The 18,372-nt window shown below is 41.9% G+C and overlaps 1 protein-coding gene across 18 annotated transcripts in view; it reads left to right on the top strand.

Annotated features, from left to right (window-relative positions):
• DST (dystonin) overlaps positions 1-18,372 on the top strand; it is a 306,806-nt gene that overhangs the window by 25,734 nt on the left and 262,700 nt on the right. For 10 of the 18 annotated variants that reach the window (XR_014183507.1, XM_082047199.1, XM_082047216.1 and 7 more), the window contains exon 4: positions 8,432-8,639. Coding sequence is in view for 17 of the 18 variants with exons in the window: in XM_082047199.1 (XP_081903325.1) it covers positions 8,432-8,639 (208 nt within the window). In the remaining variant the exon portion in view is untranslated. Of the gene's footprint in view, positions 1-8,286; positions 8,640-10,170; positions 10,295-18,372 lie in introns of those variants that run through there. The other 8 variants (XM_082047219.1, XM_082047200.1, XM_082047207.1 and 5 more) reach the window with 2 other exon arrangements.

The following is an 18,372-nucleotide window of genomic DNA, read 5'->3' on the forward strand; positions in this document are numbered from 1 at the left end:
TATTTTAGTTGATAAATTCAAATATAGCCTTGTTAAAAAAAAAAAATCTGGTAAAATCACATTGGTAGTCACTGGGGCCCTAGGAATAGTTAAAACTATTTAACTTTGCAAAGAAGGATCACTAGCAGTTGAGGAGAGATTAAAAGAAGCTGACTTCCTCAGGAAAAACAAAAAAGGCTGAGAGGAGGTACAGTGCGGGCTATGAATGCATCAGGGAAGCAAAAAAATATATTTAAGGAAATGAACACTGTTACCACAAACCCAAAAGACTGGGAATCAGTTTCAGGTGGCAACTAGAGGAAGATTACTTGTAATCAAGAGAACAGAAGGTTCTAAAGCAGCTTTCTCATCGGAGCAGTGAAATCAACTCCAAACTTTAAAAGCTTTACTTTACACTCCCTGATGCCAGGGATAGCAGATGATATTTATATAATCTCAAAAACTTACCACTCTGACAAATGTAGACAGATTTTTTACAAAAATGGCAAAAGGCTTATGTCTAGCCTAAAGGATACTCATATTTGAAGTATCTGTCCCCAGAAAAGATCACTGGGATATATTTTATTGCTGACAGATAACTACTGGGTATTTTCATCACCTTGCTCTCAGGCTTATCAGTCAGCCTTTGACTAAAAATTTTCAAGACAATTCAACCTTGAGCAGGGAGTATTTTCAACCAAACATAAGGCAACTTACCATACATTTTATAAAAGAAAACAGTTTGATAATTATTAACAGTATTGCTATTGTTGTGTAATTAAAAGAATGTTTATTTTCAAATAGTTACATGTTGATTGATTGCTGGATCAAGTATTGAAATGTTTTAAAACATGGGATTGAAACAGTTTAAAAAAACCCGATTGCTTAATTCTATAATGAGGGAAACTTATCAGTCAGGAATGTTAACAGTTGTTGCTAAAAGCAGAATATCAATACCACTGTTTTAGATTTTCATTATGTCATTTAAAAAATTCTTCTAACTGCTCCTCTTATTTTTTTTTTCTTGAAAACAATCTGTGCCCATCAAAGATTCAAAGCTACTTAGAACTTAAATTTGCTCTTTGCTGTCCAGAGTGTTTCCATACTCTGATAAACCTTTTATGCTAGGAGTAATTTGCTTTGCTATTAAAACATATAATATAATACAATCTACAATAAGAAGTTTAGAAGGCTGAGGAAAGTATTTGAAGCTACATCATTTCTTATTCCAGACTCCTCCTCTGTTACATGGTTGGCCTTGTAGGCGTAGCAGGCAGATAAAACTGTGCCTTCCTCAAACCTTAGCTGTTCTATCATGTTATTCTCTTCTGTGTCTGGCAGACTAGGGGGCATCTGAATGGATGCAAGACAGCTGAAATTAAAAATTAATACAAAATTTATTTTTAGGTAATGGGAAGGGTTTTTTTGCAACAGTTATATACAGCAGTCATCTAAGGTATATGCATTTCTTTTACAGAAATAATTCATGATTTTGAGACTATGAAATCCTGACATTTTAGATATTAGTATCTATGAAGCATTAATTTTGAAACAAGATCGTGATAATTATAATGGAAGTAGCACCTCTATCTTGCTGACGGTTTTAGCATAAAACTCAACTAAAAGACCTATTCCCCATGATGTAGCTTTGCAGATACTCAGAGCTCAAAATATTATCTTCCTACCTGTAAAATCTTCAGTACCTTTCTGTTGGCTTCTATAATTTTGGTTAAATGATTTCAAGATTGAATCCTTGCAATTTGTATTGAAAAACTAAATGGAGGAAATAGGTGACGAATGAAGAAATGGATTAAATATGTAACATATCAGGGCTGTCATGTTGGTGGTGATATTAATTTGCAAGTGACATTCAAAAAGAATTCACATTTTTGTTAGCATACTTTTACTAAGCAGATTTTCCGATGTTTTGGCACAATATGGTGAGTTTAAGCTTAATGTTATTTGGCTCCACTTATATACAGGTCTTGGTCACACTGAGTGAAGTATGCCTTGTTTTCCAATGTATTCATTTAAAAACAAAAGCAGGGTTTCCTTGCATAGCAACATACTTTAAACACTATTTTTCTCTTATGATTACTGTCTTCCTTGCTGGAAGTTGCTGAGATCTGTGGAGATTATCTTGGCAGTATCTGATCTCTTGGCTCATCTCATGGTTAACAAGCATTTACAAATGTGGAGCATCTCTCAACTTTCTGCTCGTGAAAGAGATCACCAATAAATGAAGTGAATGAAACAGTGAATGCTACTTGTTGTAGCATAATATTCACTGATTAATTTTTTTAGCTACTAGAAGATGGTATTGCTTTACACCAAATCTCAAGTATTTATTGGTCTATCTCTGCAGAATTGGTACACGAACTATACTCTCGTTTCTGTTGCCTCCATTGTATGTCTCATCCAGGGACTACTTGAATACTTTACCTAATTGCTATAATACTTAAAGCAGAATGTATAGGCAGTCATTGGAGCAGGGATCAGAGCCCAGCACTCCTTCTCCCCAGAGAGAGCGGAGTGCTACCCTCACTCTTCCTCTGTTTTGACACCAAGAATCTCGAACTCTTTATTTTATTTATTTATTTTTTTTTTAAAACCTGTAGCGCTTCCACAATAGTCTCCTGGCTGGGTGCTGGGAGATGAAGGCTTGAGCCCTCGTTTCAAGCTTCTTAAGACAATAAGGAAAAGGCAAACAGCTGCTTCAGTTATTTGATGGTTCAAAAGAAACTAGTGCTCTCTGCTGTTATGAAAGGATGACTGAGGACCAATTTCAGGAGAAGGTTTGGGGTGTCTTATATCCTTGAAGAATGAGATGCTGCATCATCCTGGGTCACAAGGCTTTTCTGACTGCTTAGTTCCTACCAAAACCTCAGTTTTGCATCACATCGGTTTAGATGTGTAAGTAGATGGTTATCCAGTAAATATAATTTGATGTTACAAAACTGTGTTGCAATGTCCAAGTAGAAACATGGATCTAGCTGTTTATCCATTTCGAATTTCATGTCCTCAAATAACTTATTTCTTTCATGAAAGTTGCCTCTGTAAGGTTATTTGCAAAGTGGAGGAATGGTAGAGATTGACCTACCAGCATCCAGAAACAATCCCATCTCCTTTTGAAAGACTATGAAAGCATCAGAATTTCCTGATATAGATACAATTACAGGCTCAAAATGCATATGGAAAAAAAAAAAAAGCCTGAGTGCTTATTTCCATCTTCTCCTATTTTTAGAAAGAAAAAAAAAGTAAATTCTCTCTACAAAGCGGTTACTTGTCCTGATGTTTTAAAAGTCTACCTGTTGGCAAAGGTGGTTTAACCTAGAGTCAGAGCTTTGGTTTGTATGCTCTGGTAATGTAGCCACTTTCAAGTGTGGACATTGTCTTAGATGACTAGCACAGAACAAGAGAAAAACATTCATTTAATATGACTGTCTCCACTGGTGGATTATTATTATTATTTTTTTTTTTTTTTAAGCTTAGCATAGTTGGTTTTACATTGCCCTTGTTTGTACTTTCATTTGTGTGTCTGGTTTGAGTTTTGATCATTTCTGACAACTTGCAGTCCTGGGGGACTTGCGTAGCCTGATTACATACATTGGATGTTTTGTATTCTGCATTGAATTATCATCTAATCAGGTTAAAGTGGTAAAGATTTACTAATGAGAACATTCAGTTGCCCTAGATTTTGTCTTACCTTTATTGAGTTATTTTACTTTAAAAGTTGATCCACTTTAATAGCATTCAATCTGGGATGTTAAAGGACAAAAATAGCCTGTTACATTCAACTGATATTGTAAATTAGGAGGAATTCTGTTGAAACACACTCAGTAAAACCATGATTCTAACACTCCGTTTCTGTTAGTATTTATCCATTTCCACAATGAACATAATGAAATAAAATGTATTCCAGGAATTCTGAGATAGTTTAGTATAAGTAAAATATAAACAACTCTTAACTAAACTGAACATTTCAAGCGATGTTGACCTGTACTTCCCAGCAGCTTCCAAGCCGACTGTGGACTCACTGCAGTGGAAAGTCTTCTCAAAGATAAGATGTGAAAGTACAAGGTATTTGACTATAATTCAGTTGGCCATCACAATCTCCAACATGTCATAAAGTTGGGGAATTTTTGCAATATGACAATAATTCAGTATCAGCCTCTCGGTAGCTTTTGCCAGCTGGATTGCTTGGCTGAGTGTAAAACCCGACCTCTGCTAATGCGTCCGCCTCGAGCAATGACAGTGCAAAACCCACGCGGGTTCTTAAGGGCATCAGATCCTATTTAGTGGCGGCTTATCTGATATATGGGGTTGTGCATTACCTTATACTGTTTTGCCTTATACTGTTTTCCAGCTACCCCATCTTCCACCTAGTTTCCACCTGATCTGCAGTGCCTCACCTGTGACAAACACTCCTTCTTTCCCCCCTCAAGGGAGATGATGCCTTGGTACTTTGCCAAGTCCCTCTTACAAGAAATACACTAAATACTTCTTTGAAATCATCCCCATTACTGGAAACAAGCTCACTTTTATAGCACAGCAGCAAGTCTGACTCTCAGGCGGCTGCTGCAAATCACCTGATCACAGAGAAAACCCCAGACACTGGCAGACAGTTTTGCTCTCCTAAACGCTTGTCCTGAGCACTTTGCCTCTCGAGACACAGCAGTGAGGACTCTGTGTGCAGTTTGCACCCCCCCGTGGTACTGAAAGCGAAATCATGCGTTCAGTTTAATCCTGTACTCCGAATGCAGACAAAACTCCTCTTAGATTTGCTTATGTATGACCCACAGGCTTCAATGCACAAGCTGTTGTATGCATAACCACTATGCAAATTCAACAGTTCCTGTTGATCAACAATAGAGGCTACAGATAAGTCTTTAGGCTAATGAGCAGAAGGAATGCATAATCAGAGGCATAGAATAAGCAGCTATAACATCTCGGCTGTGACCTTATGGGCCTTAAAGCTAAGCAGGGTCATGCCTTGACCCTCGCTAAATCCTCGAGTAGGCTAAGTAAGGATGTGTCTGATCAATATTTTAGTGGATATAAAAGACATATCTCGCACGTAACCAAAAAAAAGTTGCATATTATTGGCTGTTATATTTTCCACTTGCCTACAGCAATGTGCTCTATAGAAAAATAACCAAAGTACCGTACAGATTTTGATTTTAACAGAATATAACTGATTTTTTTTTTTTTTTCACATGCTGTCCTAACTGACAAGGAACCCTTTTCAGGATAGTACAGATGTTCTGCATTATTTTGTATTTTTTGAACCAGTCAATATGTTGCTGTAGTAATGGAATGCTTATTTGAGACTTACAGCTATGGTTTGGAAAACATATTTGCTAGAAACAAAGAATCCAGTGGTAAGCATGTTGTGAACAGTGACTGTGCAAGAAGATAACAATTACAGACTTCCTATCAAAGCTATTATTTTACTGAAGCAAAACAGTTGTTAAATTTAATTATAAGCGTCTTTGGAATAGCAAAGTTGATATTCTTAAAAACACTTGTGGGCTCAATAGCTCCGTGTACACATTACTCAGAAGCATCTCCATGCTGAATAAAAAAGTAGACTGTATTTAAGTCAGAAGTTGGCATTTCTCAGATGCCAGTTTGCTAGACTTTGCTATTATGAAAAATTCATTTCTGAGCTTTCTACTTTGTTCTGAAAATGAGATACCATAATTCCTGAAGAGTTAGTAAGCTAAAGTGGGTTTTGTTCATTCATTTTGTTAATGCATGCACTAAGTAAGGTAGAATGACAACTTAAAAGAGGATAGCTAGTTGTAATACCCATAGATGCCAAAGATTGCTCTACCATTGCCTATTCAGTTTGATTTCTCAAAACCATGGGAGTGGGATCTCCTCACATAGCTTATGTTCCAGTAGTGTAGCACAACTGGCCAGGACAGTCCCCTTTTTCTTAAAATTGACATCTCAATAGAGAATATGGAGAACACATTCAGTGGTGTATATGGAATGATCACCCAACAGTGCTTTTGGCTTCTCTGGGTAGGAAGAACTACAGAAGTTGTTGTTATTATAAAAAATAAGAAGGGGCTATTAAGGCCTCTTTTAAGAAAAGGAAATCCTGTTGGATAAAAATTGGAGTGTACTTTCAAAGATAAATCTGAGAGTTGAGAGACCTTCAAAGCTTCAGTAAGTACTGCTGTTGTCCTTTGTCCTTGCATATTCCAGGCTGCTACATAAACACAACCAAATATTGCTATAGCACCCTCACAACACCACATCTGGGCTCTTTCTAATTTTCATATTCTAAACTAGAAATGAAGAAGGTGAAGAAATTGAAGTGCAAAATCTGTCTCTGTGGGTCTGTGTGATCCAAAAATACTGAGGGTTGCTGAGCAGCCAATAGTAGATACAGGCCTGAAGCAGGATGTTCAGTGGTGGATTAAAGGGAACACTTTCACTTTTCTGGCAAAATCTGGAGCTAAGGACAGGCCATGAGAAACCTAATCCCGGACTAAGCACATCAGGGCCCTGTTAGCCCCACCTGGTACAGCAAAGTGCCCTCCCCGCCCTGCTGCAAGCTGTGGACTTCAGCTCCCACCAGGAAAACCTGGCTGTGACCACTCTGCTTTCCAAGATTCTGCAAATAGTTTTAGCTTATTATATGAACTGGCAGCAAAATATTGTTGGCGCTAGAACTAATTATGAAGACAATCAGATCGGTGTCAGACATGTTTGTTTTCCTGCACTTAACCTCTTGCTCTCTTCACATCACAATACATGAACAAGAATTCAGTTAACTGGTTTTATGCATTCATTCCCTCCCTCTCTCACCTCCAAACTTCACCATGAAGTACTGTAGAAAGAGAAAAGAGGATTGGAACAGAAGTGAAAGAGGTCAGGAGGAGCAAACACTAATAAGAGATCTCCTCTTACTTAGCAGATTATTTAACTGTATGTTATTGGCAGTTTTATGCATAGCGAAGGCTACAATATGTTGTTACTCTGGATTATGCAGGTTTTGAGTTTTAAAATGGGTAAAGTACCCCCAAATATAATAATAATGATCCACTTGTCCATCTCATGAGAAATGACAGTAAAATGGTTCTGACAGCAACAATGAATTTTATCAGATCTCAGTCACAGCACAAATTTCTCCTGTAAGTAAAGGTTCATTTTAAGTCCCTCAGGGAGGAATTAAAAAGAAAAAGAAAAAAAAAGAGAAAGGACTACAAGACAAGCCTAAATTAATAGCTGTTTTAGTATAAAAAAATCTGGAATCTAGATGGGCTGAATGATGTCTGTCTCTACATAAAAAAGTATACTACATCTCTCCAAGTTGAGAATAGCATACCCCTAAAAATCAACATCATGCCTGGATCAGCATCAGGTTACTTTTAAATGACTGCCACAGTAGGTCCCACATCAAATCACAGATCAAAACCATCGTTTGCTAGTTAGGTTCCCTGGAGAAACCACAAGTCTCTCCAATCACAAAATGCAGAGGAAGAGAAATAGCACCTTGCCCCCCATTGTGTCCTGACAACCTGTGTATAACGCTGTATCCTAAATTCTCAACTTTGCGTTGAAGCGTTGTCATTCAGACATCTCTGTTTTGAACTTTGCCCTGAACAGTGAAGCCAGCAAGGCCAGCAGCCCTATCCCTGCAGTGCATCAGTGCTTATTTACATTTCTGGATGCGCTCTCTTTTCGGATAGCCGGGAAGCATGAACACCGTCTATAAACCGAGATCACACATTTGTTTGCCGAAGCCGCCTTGGCGTGACCAAAAGCCGCCTGTCGTTCCCGGCCACCCAAAGGGGCTGCTCTGAGAAATCGTATTTATTTCCCTGCTCCCTCCCCGCCCGCCCGCCAGCCGCGCTGGGCTGTTCCCGGGAGACCGGGGCAGGCCGAGAGGCCCGACGGTCACAGAGACCCGCCGTGGGCTGCCTGCGGGCGGGGGTCTTTTCTTTCCCAGAGACGATTTGCACGAATGATTCCAGCAGCAGCTCGGTGATGGCAAATCTTTCCCTCGTCCTGCTGGGGGAGCCAAACGCTATCGATTTGTAGCCCGGGTTTTGGGTTTTTCCTTTTTTTTTTTTTTTTTTTTTTGGTTGTTGTTGCTGCTGCTGGGCTTATTGTTGGAGAAGTGGGAGGCTCATTTGCGAGCCGGTTGCCCACCCGCAGGCCGCGGCTCTCCCCACACATCCCTCCCAATGTATTCCCACTAAAGACCGGCCTTTTTTTTTTTTTTTTTTTTTTGGGGGGGGGGCTCAGCCTCGTTGCTCCGCACACGCACCCTTCTTTCCCCCTTAAATTCGCGGCAATGGTGAGCGGCGTCCCCCTCCCCTCCTTTTCCCATGAGATGTTTTTCCACGCCACTTGGGGCGGGTACTTGCCGGTGCTACCGGAGGCCCCGCGTCCCGAGCCGTTATCCACTCACCCTGTCTGTCTTCCCGTGCAGAGCTCCGGCAACGCATCCTACCGATGCTCCATGTCGTCCTCCGCCGATTTCTCCGACGAAGAGGACTTAAGCCAGAGGTCGGGGACAGTGTCGCCGGCGCCGGGGGACACGCTGCCCTGGAACCTGCCCAAACACGAGCGGTCCAAGCGAAAGATCCAGGGCGGCTCCGTGCTGGACCCCGCCGAGAGGGCCGTGCTGCGCATCGCCGGTAAGGCGCGGCCGACGGCTGATGGGGAAGGAGCGGGTGGGGGACAGAGGGACCTCCGTCCCTTGGCTTTCTGAACACGGCCCCTCCGAGTGGTGACTAAGCTCTTTAGCCGCGTTTTCCGCCTGGGTGAATTTGACGCGTGTGGGAAAGCAAAGCGAAATACACGCAGGTGCGCCCATTAAACTTTCATGCGAAAACGCATGAGCGGCGCGGGGGCTGCAGCGGCGGCATTAGCCATTTCAGCTGGTGCCGGCGTTTGGCCGGGAGGCCGCGGGAGCGCTCGGCCTCGCTGGGTGGAAGCGGCGCAGGGCCGCCCGCAGGGCGGGGAGCGGCCGCGGTGGAGGCGGCTGATGATGCTCTGCGGGTGCCAGGGCTGAGGCGCTGGTCTTTGTCCGTGCGGGGCTGGGGCCGCGATTTGGGGGGGGATAGGGAGCGGGACGAAGCCGTTCGCTGTGTCAGAGGGCGGACGGGCGCTGGTCCGCCGCCCAGCGACAAATGATGTCGAAAATAGGGCGGAGGTCTCATCCTCCCCGGCGAAAGCTGGAAACTGCCGAGAAATGGATCCTTGTAAGATGCGGCATTCCTCGGTGCTCCCCTGGGACACTGCTGTTTCTTGCCCCTCTTCCCCCCCTTTTGTGTGCACCTCCGTGGGTCTCCTCCTGGGATACCGTTTCTGAGGGTAATGCATCTTAACGGCGCTATTGGGGGCACCGGAGGACGCGGTGGCAGAGCTCTGCGAAGCCGGGCTCTCGCCAGCCGCTGAATGCAGCCGCAGGGCGGCCGGGTGCGCGGCCGGCCCGGCCACCCGCGGGGCTCGCCGCCGCCGCCCCCCGGAGGCAGGGTGTGTGGGGCGGGGGCCCAGCCGCCGGGCCGTGCCGTGGGCAGGGCAGGAGGGACCGCTCTGGGGCGGGCCTGCCGCCGGAGTCAGGGCCGGGAGGCGGTGGCGGCCCGCGGGGCGCAGGCGCGGTGGGGACGGGGCCGCGGGCGGTTAGCAGCGGTGACACCTGCCGCCGCGCCTGCCCCGCACGACCCCGCGCCCCTGGGTAGCAGAACGTCCCGCTCTGGCTAGTTGGCAGCGCCCGAGGCTGCTCGTGGGGACTCTGCCCACCCCATCTCCCGTCAGTGTCCGCCGTGCTGCGGCCCCTCAGCGTCAGCGCTGCAGAACGACGGTGTCCCTGCCGGCTTCGTCTGTGCGGCGGGCGTCGCCTCCCCGCCGCGGCGGCGGCCGGGACAGAAACACGGGGGGCGGGCGGGAGGTGGCTCAGGGCCTGAGCCGCGGAGGCAGATCTCGCCGGCCCCGCAGGCGGTGCCTTGGCGATGGGGCTGGAGCCGGGGGGCTGCGGCGAGAGGCGGTGGCTGTCGCTGGGCTGGGGCCGCCCCCTCCGCGCTCCGAGGGGCGGCTACCGAAACCCGAGCGGCCGGCGAGGGCGTTTCCTTGGCTGGGCTGGCAGCGCCCTCCCCCCCGCCCTCCTCCCTCTAGCCGCTGGGTTTTTTCTTGTGCCGGCCCGGAGGGTTCTGGCTGCCCGGAGCCGCGCAGGGAAGCGGGCAGGGCTAGCCCGTGGCCATGGCTGGCTACCTCTCCCCGGGCGCGTACTTCTACGCTGAAGAGCAGGAGTACCTACAGGCCTACGAAGATGTCTTGGAGAGATACAAAGGTAGGGCAGCCCTCCCCGCAGCGGGGCCGCCGCACCGCTCAGCCTGCCCTTGCCCCGCCGGGCGTGGCGGCTGCGGACGCGGAGGCTCCGGCGCTGCCCCGGCGGAGCGGGCTGGGGCGGGCAGGTGCGCCCGGGTCCGCCGGGGTGCACAGCCAGGGCCCGGGGCTCGGCGTGGTGCCTGCCACGGGAGCGCACGTCCGCGGCTGCTGCGATAAATTAAAATACCGTCTCTTCCTTCTCAGTGGATGAAACGTACTTTCTTGTCTTTAAAAATCTTTTTCGAGGGAAATGCGGACAGGGCGATTTACATTTTGGTGTGTCTTTAAAGCCTTAGTTTATTTTGACCTTTTTTCCCTTTTCATCAAATACGGAAAATATAGCAAAAAGGTGATTATACATAAAGAAGATGCACACAGCTAAACTGATCTTACATTTCTTTCATAAATTGATTGGAATGGAAGATATGGTTTAGGAGACATGGCTCATTACTCTGTTTTTCAGTATGTTCACTAATACTAAATCTGAAAATGCTTGTCAGAAGTGTTACAGGTCTGATTTTATTTCAAGTGCAAAAGGGATGGAGTTAACTGTTCAGATTGAATATTCATCCCAGAAATAGCTTTTTACAGCGTGTCACAGCATATGCTGACATTTGCAGTGCTGAGTCCTTTTGTAATGTTTGGATAAAAAATAAGTTAGATTTTTGTATCTGAAATTTTTACATTGAAGGATTACAATTTTTCAGCGGTATGTTTCCAGTCAGTTCTAAAGGTTTTGGTTAAATGGTTTCCACTGATGGGAATGGGAGTGGCATAGTTTAAGACAGCTTGATTTGAAGATATTGAGAGTTGACTTCATTAGATCTGGGTTGTTAGTGGTAATATTTTGAAAAATAAAACCCCTACAAATAGTTATTTTGACGTGAGAACTTGTCAGCTCTGAGTCTACTTTATACCTGTGTCACCTGCAATTTCATGTCTTATTGACAGTATTGCCTAATGACTCCTTTGTGTCTGTTGCCCATTGTGTCAATGCAGCTGTGGAGCATGTGCACTATTTCTGTACTAAAATGCATAGGCTGAGAAATAATTATGGTTTGTAATAGATCATATTCAAAAACACATCTTTATTCCATTCTCTTATTTTTTTTTTTAAGTCATCAATTACATTATATGTAGCTGAATGAATTTTTGCAGAATTTTAAAGCAAGTAGAACGTTTACTTTGTAAATAATGAAAACGCTGAGGAGACTTGTTCTTATGTTCTGCTTCTAATCCAAAGTAATGCTATTCTGCTTTAGATTACTATTGATTTGCTGCTAGAGTGAGGCTTAATAAGGTTCATTGTAATACCAGTTTTGTCTGCTTGCTTAAAAACCTGGTAAAGATATTAGGCCTAATTTCCCCTATTTCAGTGAGAGTTTTATCAGCACAAGGACTGAAAGATATTAAGTCTTGGGGGGCGGAAAGGGATTTTGATTAAAATAAACTACTAAAAATAATTCATTTATTAGAAATAAAGCACATTCTTGAAATATTGTAGTGTATCATTGTGACAGTAACTTCGGGTCCATTCACATGCTGTTTTCAGTGACAGCCAAATCCTGAAATTATTTGGAAGGATTCAGTTTCTTTTGTCAGTTTTTAGTGTTGTGTTCTGTGTATCGGTATGCTGTATTTTTCTGCTCGAGCTAAACTTTATTCAGACATTGGGAGCAAAGGTAAAAATTTAGAGTTGTTTTAATTAAGATATATTGGAAACCTGGAAAACACATTATTTTTTTAAAATGTATTTTCAAGTCGGTCATGATTTCCTATCCGAGTCCCAGTAGTATGACTTCACTACAGCGATTGTTGTTCTGATGACTTGCTATGGGAGCTGATCTAATCAGAAAAGAATTGTTACAATATAGGCTTTGAAGAGGGAGTGCCATTTCTCTGAATTTCTCAGTTTTGTAAACACCACCATTAGTAGTTTTCTTAATCAAATGCAAACCATATTGACTTTATATTTTTAAGACATGCTCCAATGCATGGTGTTTGTTTTGTTGTTGTTGGGTTTGTTTTGCTTTGTTTTTTACAGTCTGCAGAACACTCCTGTGTTCATCTAGGACATTATGAGGGTGCCAAATTATCTATGTCCCAGCTGTTGAGTACTGTAACTAGCAGAGTCAGCTGTACAAAATTCATTGCCTGTCTTTGAGGGCGTGGGATCATATGATGCCGTATCATTAAGACATTCAGGCCATTTGATTTAGGGAAAGAAAAGCAGTCCTTCTTAAATGTAGAAAAGTGAAATGTTACTCTTCATCTGTTCCTGCACCCAAAGTGTGCTGCGGATCTTGAAGGCTGCACGATACCAAGTACCTTGTTGCTTTAACAGTTAAAACCCGGATATTTGTGCGTCTCCAAATTCTGTCTGCTGACCATGTCTCTGGCTGTGACAGTAAATAATTAGGCAACTGTTTGCTAAATCTGAGATAGCAAACAGCTCTTCTGTGCTATGGGAGAAGAGGATGTTGTTTTCTGATTCCTGGTCAGCTCAGTTGCTGGCTGTCATATTTTTTTTCTTGATTCATGTTGTAATTTATTGGCAGTATTTCTAAAGCATTTTGGTGGAGGAAAAAAGTCACATTATCTCAGATGATTTAGAAATCATGTTGAATGAAGCTATTTATTCAGGTGAAAAAAATGCTGCTTTTTTAGTAGCACTTCTTGGAATTCAAAGGCAAAGCCTTTTTTGAGATAGTGGCAATAAAATACCCAGCATATTTAATCTGAAATGTTTCACGTATCTCACATCTTGCTTGTGACAGAATAGGAAGATGAGAAATCATACAGTGTTTGTTAATATAACTAACAGTTCAACTTTATCTCAAAACTACATTTGAGTTCTCTAGGAGGTTGTAAAGGCTCAAATCAGTGTTGCTGCTTTGTAAGCTATCTCATCACTGCCTGGGAACAAAAATTAATAAAATTATTGTTAACTGCGGCCTTCTTGATAAATAGTGGTTCCTTCTGACTTTTTAATAAAAAAAAATATTAAATAGTATTTCATATACCTTTCATTTTAAAAATGTTAAATGGCCTCTCTGTCAGATGGGGTAGGTATGCATTGTTCCATGGCAACATTATTTAAGCATTAAAGATTTGAAGATCACCCTTTTAAACATCACTAAGTACAGTGCATTAATTAGGTTTACTCTGGTATACATTTTAAGTAATACACCAAGATTAAGACTTACGTATATGATCCCTCCAAGATTGTATTTTTCAGTTCAGGTAGTAAATAATTTATTTAAATTTCAATTGCAACAACCTTCTATTCCTGCAAGATTTTGAACAATTATGTAACAAAGTTGCCTCCCTTTGACATAATTACTGAAATGGGAACATCTGTTAATGACTGTGATTGCTGTCTCTGAAAAAGAGCTCATTCTTGGAGATAAGTATTAAATCACTATTATTCAAGAGCTATAGCTTACCTCACTGTAAGAACAAAGCTTAAATAGGGTTACCTCACCCATGCAAACCTTTTAAATGCTGTGGATATTGGCTCTATAGGAAATGGATCTATTAGAAAATTCGCCTGAGGTGACTGCCCGTGAGAAATACAACCTTGTGGTTCAGGGCTGTGGCTGAATTGTCATCAGTGATAGGAGAGGTATCACGTAAGTGTGTTATTTGCATGAGATGCCTGATGACTGCTTCTGTAGGGTCCCTGGGGCTGGCTACATGGCCTCTGTCTCTGTAGGAAGGAGGGGCAAGTTTGGGACTGGGGACAGCAAAACTCAGGTTGGGTTGTTTATAAACTTCAGTGCATTCTGTTTCACTGTTGGTGTTTCTTTCTTGCTTTAAAAGGATCTGTCATACTACGCATTCAGCTGAAGCACGGCAAACAGTTCTGATTCTGTATTCTGAGAAACAAAGACCTTAGAGATGGATGAGATCTGGCAGGTCATCTGATGCATTTTGTTGCCTGTGTAGGGTTCAGAGACAATGTAATCTGTTGTAATGATTGATTGAGGATAGCATCAAGTAAAGCTGTTCTGACATTGTTTAGGTACAGTTTTTTAATTGCGATACATAAAAAAGATGCCTGTCACCCAGCTCCTTTGAGCTGGCTTCAGGAAGGGACCATTTGCTCAGAATGATTTTTGTACATTCGAAAATGAAGCTGCTGCATTTTAGGAATTTGGAATCTCTTAAATGTGTTTGGTATCAGACTTAGTCCAGGGATATTCTTCCTAGGACATGGCTTCATAGAGCAAAGGCAGGAGAGGCCATTGCAGATGCTTCTGGCTCTGGAATCTGTGAATTTCTGAATTTCCTTATTTATGCTTTGATCTCAGGGGACTGAATTTACAGCCTGCAGAATCTTGCACTTCTGGGCTTTGGGCTGTGAACTAATTGGATCTCCTGCTTCAGGGCTTCTGATTTTGAAAAACTGGAATAATTGATTAGATGTATTTATTTTCTTTCTCCTTTGGCATAACAAAAATTGGTGGCATATAGATGTTAGTTTTGCAGGGTGTATAAGGAATTTCCACCTTGGATGGTTTTCTTCAACCTCGTCTCTTGGGCTGGTAGTATCTAGCTTTGGAATTGATCACATTTTGTTCAAACAGGACAGGTTTTTTGCTGACTAGTGGAGGGTATGTGTGGATTATCCAGCTGCATGTCACCTAATCCTTTCTTTGCCACCATGCCAGTCTTTGGCATGACAATGCTGTTGTTCCACTGTTCCCAGGGCATTTCTCATGGCAGGTTGGCCTCCTGGGAACCACAGATTTTAGCCCGCAGAAAGTGCCTTCAGTTAGGGATGGAAACATAGTGGCATTTGTGCTGTGTGAAGTCACACAAAATCAGTGGACTCTTTGGGCTGTGTAAAAATGTAAAACCCGCTATTTTACTCTGTTTCAACATTCCTTTTTCTCTAAGCAGAAAGCTCTCACCTTCAGATTATTTGGAGACAGGATTTTTTTTGAGTGCATTTCATCCTAAATATGAACTGGGTCTTCCCGATTTGACTTGTGTGAGCACTTCACTTGAGCTAAATTGAAGAGGTCTTAATTTCGTTGGAATAAAATATCGAGAACCTGAATGTTAGCCAATTCAGCGAGGTTTTGTCTGTGTAAAGGCTTTAAGATTTGGGAAGCAGATTCTGAAACTGAGTTTCAGGGTATAAATAAAATAAAGTTGTGTCTCCATGGCTTTTAAAAATATACCTGTTTGGATGACTAAGGCAGGCAGAATTTGGCCATTGATTCAGGTATCTTTGGTATGTGAACTGGGGCAGAGATCAGAGGTCTGTTTCGTTGCTTTTCTGGTGCTTCTCAATATCCCATTGAGTCAGCAACATCTTTTAAGTAGAGCTCCCAGGAATATTCCATAATTCCTTTTTTTAAGGCCAAAACCAGGAAGTTTTGAAATGGAGGGGAGGAAAATAAACGTCAGTCATCATTTTGTTAAAAGGCTTGTTTTGGCTCGGTTTATGGTTTTGGCTGAGGTGTTTCTAATTGTTCGCTGTGATTTAGTTTAGTAATCTCTAGTGATATTTTGCTTGAACACCAAATTATGTATTCTTTTTTTCCTCTATACTGTTTAAAACATGCATGATAGGAATTTATTCCACTATTTCACTAGAACATGTACTTGGAATTAAGCGCTTTGTAAAATAAAAATAGGCTTATTCACATGCTTGAAGTTAAGTGCAAGTATTTTATAAGTTCAGGCTTAAAAGAAGAAAGTTTTGTAAATGTCAAATATGAATGCAGCTTATTGCTGCATGCCTGAAATGTTTTCTGTAAAACATCATTAAAGCCGTTTAATTTAACAAAGCCTTGATTTTCTGTAGTGGGTGAAAATATTCATTTACTGAATGCTTTCAGTCAGCCCAGCTTTCAAACAGGTGAAACAATGCTTACAAAGACACTTCAGTCTGTGGGTCAAGTCCTAAAGGGCATGTTAATAGCCAGATCTTACAAGTTGATCCGTGTAGGCTGACTCCGGTGCTTTTGTAGGAATACACTGGCTTCAGAAATTCACCCCCCCCCAGCCTCTGCCCAAGATTTGGGCCCCAGTGATAGCTCAGCTTTTAATAAGGCGTATTCCTGCTGAAATCAGTCATCCTTTGGGGCAGTCAGATTTGGTCTTAGCTGCATTAAAAGCTAGTTAGTGTTTTTTGGGATTTCATTTTATTATACGTGGGGAATACATAGTTTTGTTGTGGAGTGTAATCTATCAACTTTTTGGATTTTATGCATTTTAAATAAATTTACAATAGCTGTGAATAGGACTGTGAAAGCGCAACAATGCTAGGCAAATAATATATTGAGGGTTAAATTCTGCACACTGCAGTTACACAATTAGTGTAACTATTTCTGTAAGACAAGGAGGATTAGGCCCCTGATGGGCTTTTCAGTAGCATAGGCCAAAATCTGCTCTTGATTATAGCCACATGGCCCCTTTGAACTTGGTTTGCTTTTCAATATATTTTCATTGTTCAGTTTCATAGTTAATATGTGAAATTACAGTATTTAATCATGCATTCTACAGTGCATATAAATACAGACTGGCAATTAAGTGAGGTTCATAGCCTGATTTTGTTGGAAAACTAAATGAGTTTGGCCTGAGATTCAGGTATCCAGCTGACAGCTATGACACTTTGCACCACTTGGATCTAAAATTAGCAGAGCTCTTCTATACTCGGATTAGGGAGATGTGTATATGTTTTGATTCACAAAATGAATAAAAGTCTGAGTCTTTATACATCTTTCAGGGGCATGTTTCAGGCAGTTTGCAGGTGGGTCTATGGGGGAACAGAGAAGTTTCCGAAAGTCTTTTGCTGGGCACTGAAATGGGAATCCTGTAATCCTGTCCTGTCATCCTGCTGGGAGACGTTTCCTCTGCCTGGTCAGGTTACAGGCTGGGTGTTCCTCCTGTGACAAGGTCTCTTCAGCACAGTGGAAGCAGCATTAGAAAATGTGTGTGGTCATTTAAATTGAAGTTTTACAGTAATAATATTAATAAAGCATCCTGAGCAGTTAGCAAAAGAGCTTTTTTGAGAGAGGAATGGCACTTGCAATGCTGTGGATTTTACTCAAACAAAACTTCTGTTAATTTTGGTAGGAGTCAGGAACCTGGCTATTGATGCTCATAAATATTTAATGCTTTAAATTACTCTGCCTTCAGATAAATTTTTAATCTAGAGATAAAGGTTTTGCATTATGTCCTAGAAATTAGGAAATGACTTGAGTATTTGTCAGGAGAAGCCACTGCTGTGTCGTTGTCCATAACTTCTGGGAGTAAGGTATTGCTGCTAGGATAGTTCTGATTTCAGAGGACGATATTTTCAAAAGCACACATAGCAGTTTGATTGCTAGCCCAAATGACTTTTAATAGAAATTAAGTGCTTCACTGCTGTTTGTGCCTTGGAAATTCTCTCCTGGTGACTATACATTGTTCCGATTATAACCTGATGCTGTAAACCATGTTAAAAAACCATGTATTATGGATTAGTTCTGCATTTAAAGCTCAGTTTTTGAAAGATTTTACATGTGAAAACTTCTCTAGAGGGACATTCATCATAATATTTAAAAGAAAGTTTGTTTCAGAATTAAAAATGACATTTTCAGACACGCTGAAATTTTATTTGTATTGTAAAGCAAACCTTTTTTTCAGGTTTTATGACTTCTACCCTTTTCATCCAATTTGTAACAAAAGAATTGCTGAGAAACATTTGCTGTGTTTTAGGGTAGGTTTTTGGTTTTGTTCTTTGCAGATGATTTTTGTTGACATCCAGTTTACAGTGAAGTTAAAGCAACATTTGGCTCAGTATCTATTTAATGAAGAGAAGAACAGACACAGATGAGCTACAGAAAGAAAGCCAAACTTGATTAGGTCCCTTGATGAAATTATCTTATAATTTTACCATGCTCAACAGGATACTTTTGCATTGTTCTGTTTCAATGTTTTAAAATAGAGCCCTTGTTAATAAAATCTGTACAGTCCTTGTGAGGCTGAATCTAGCCTACCTATGAGAATAACAACCCAAATTCTAATTTTCTGCTTGTTTCT

This window comes from Streptopelia decaocto (genome assembly GCF_964273445.1).
Source record: "Streptopelia decaocto genome assembly, chromosome: 3".
Taxonomy (NCBI): domain Eukaryota; kingdom Metazoa; phylum Chordata; class Aves; order Columbiformes; family Columbidae; genus Streptopelia; species Streptopelia decaocto.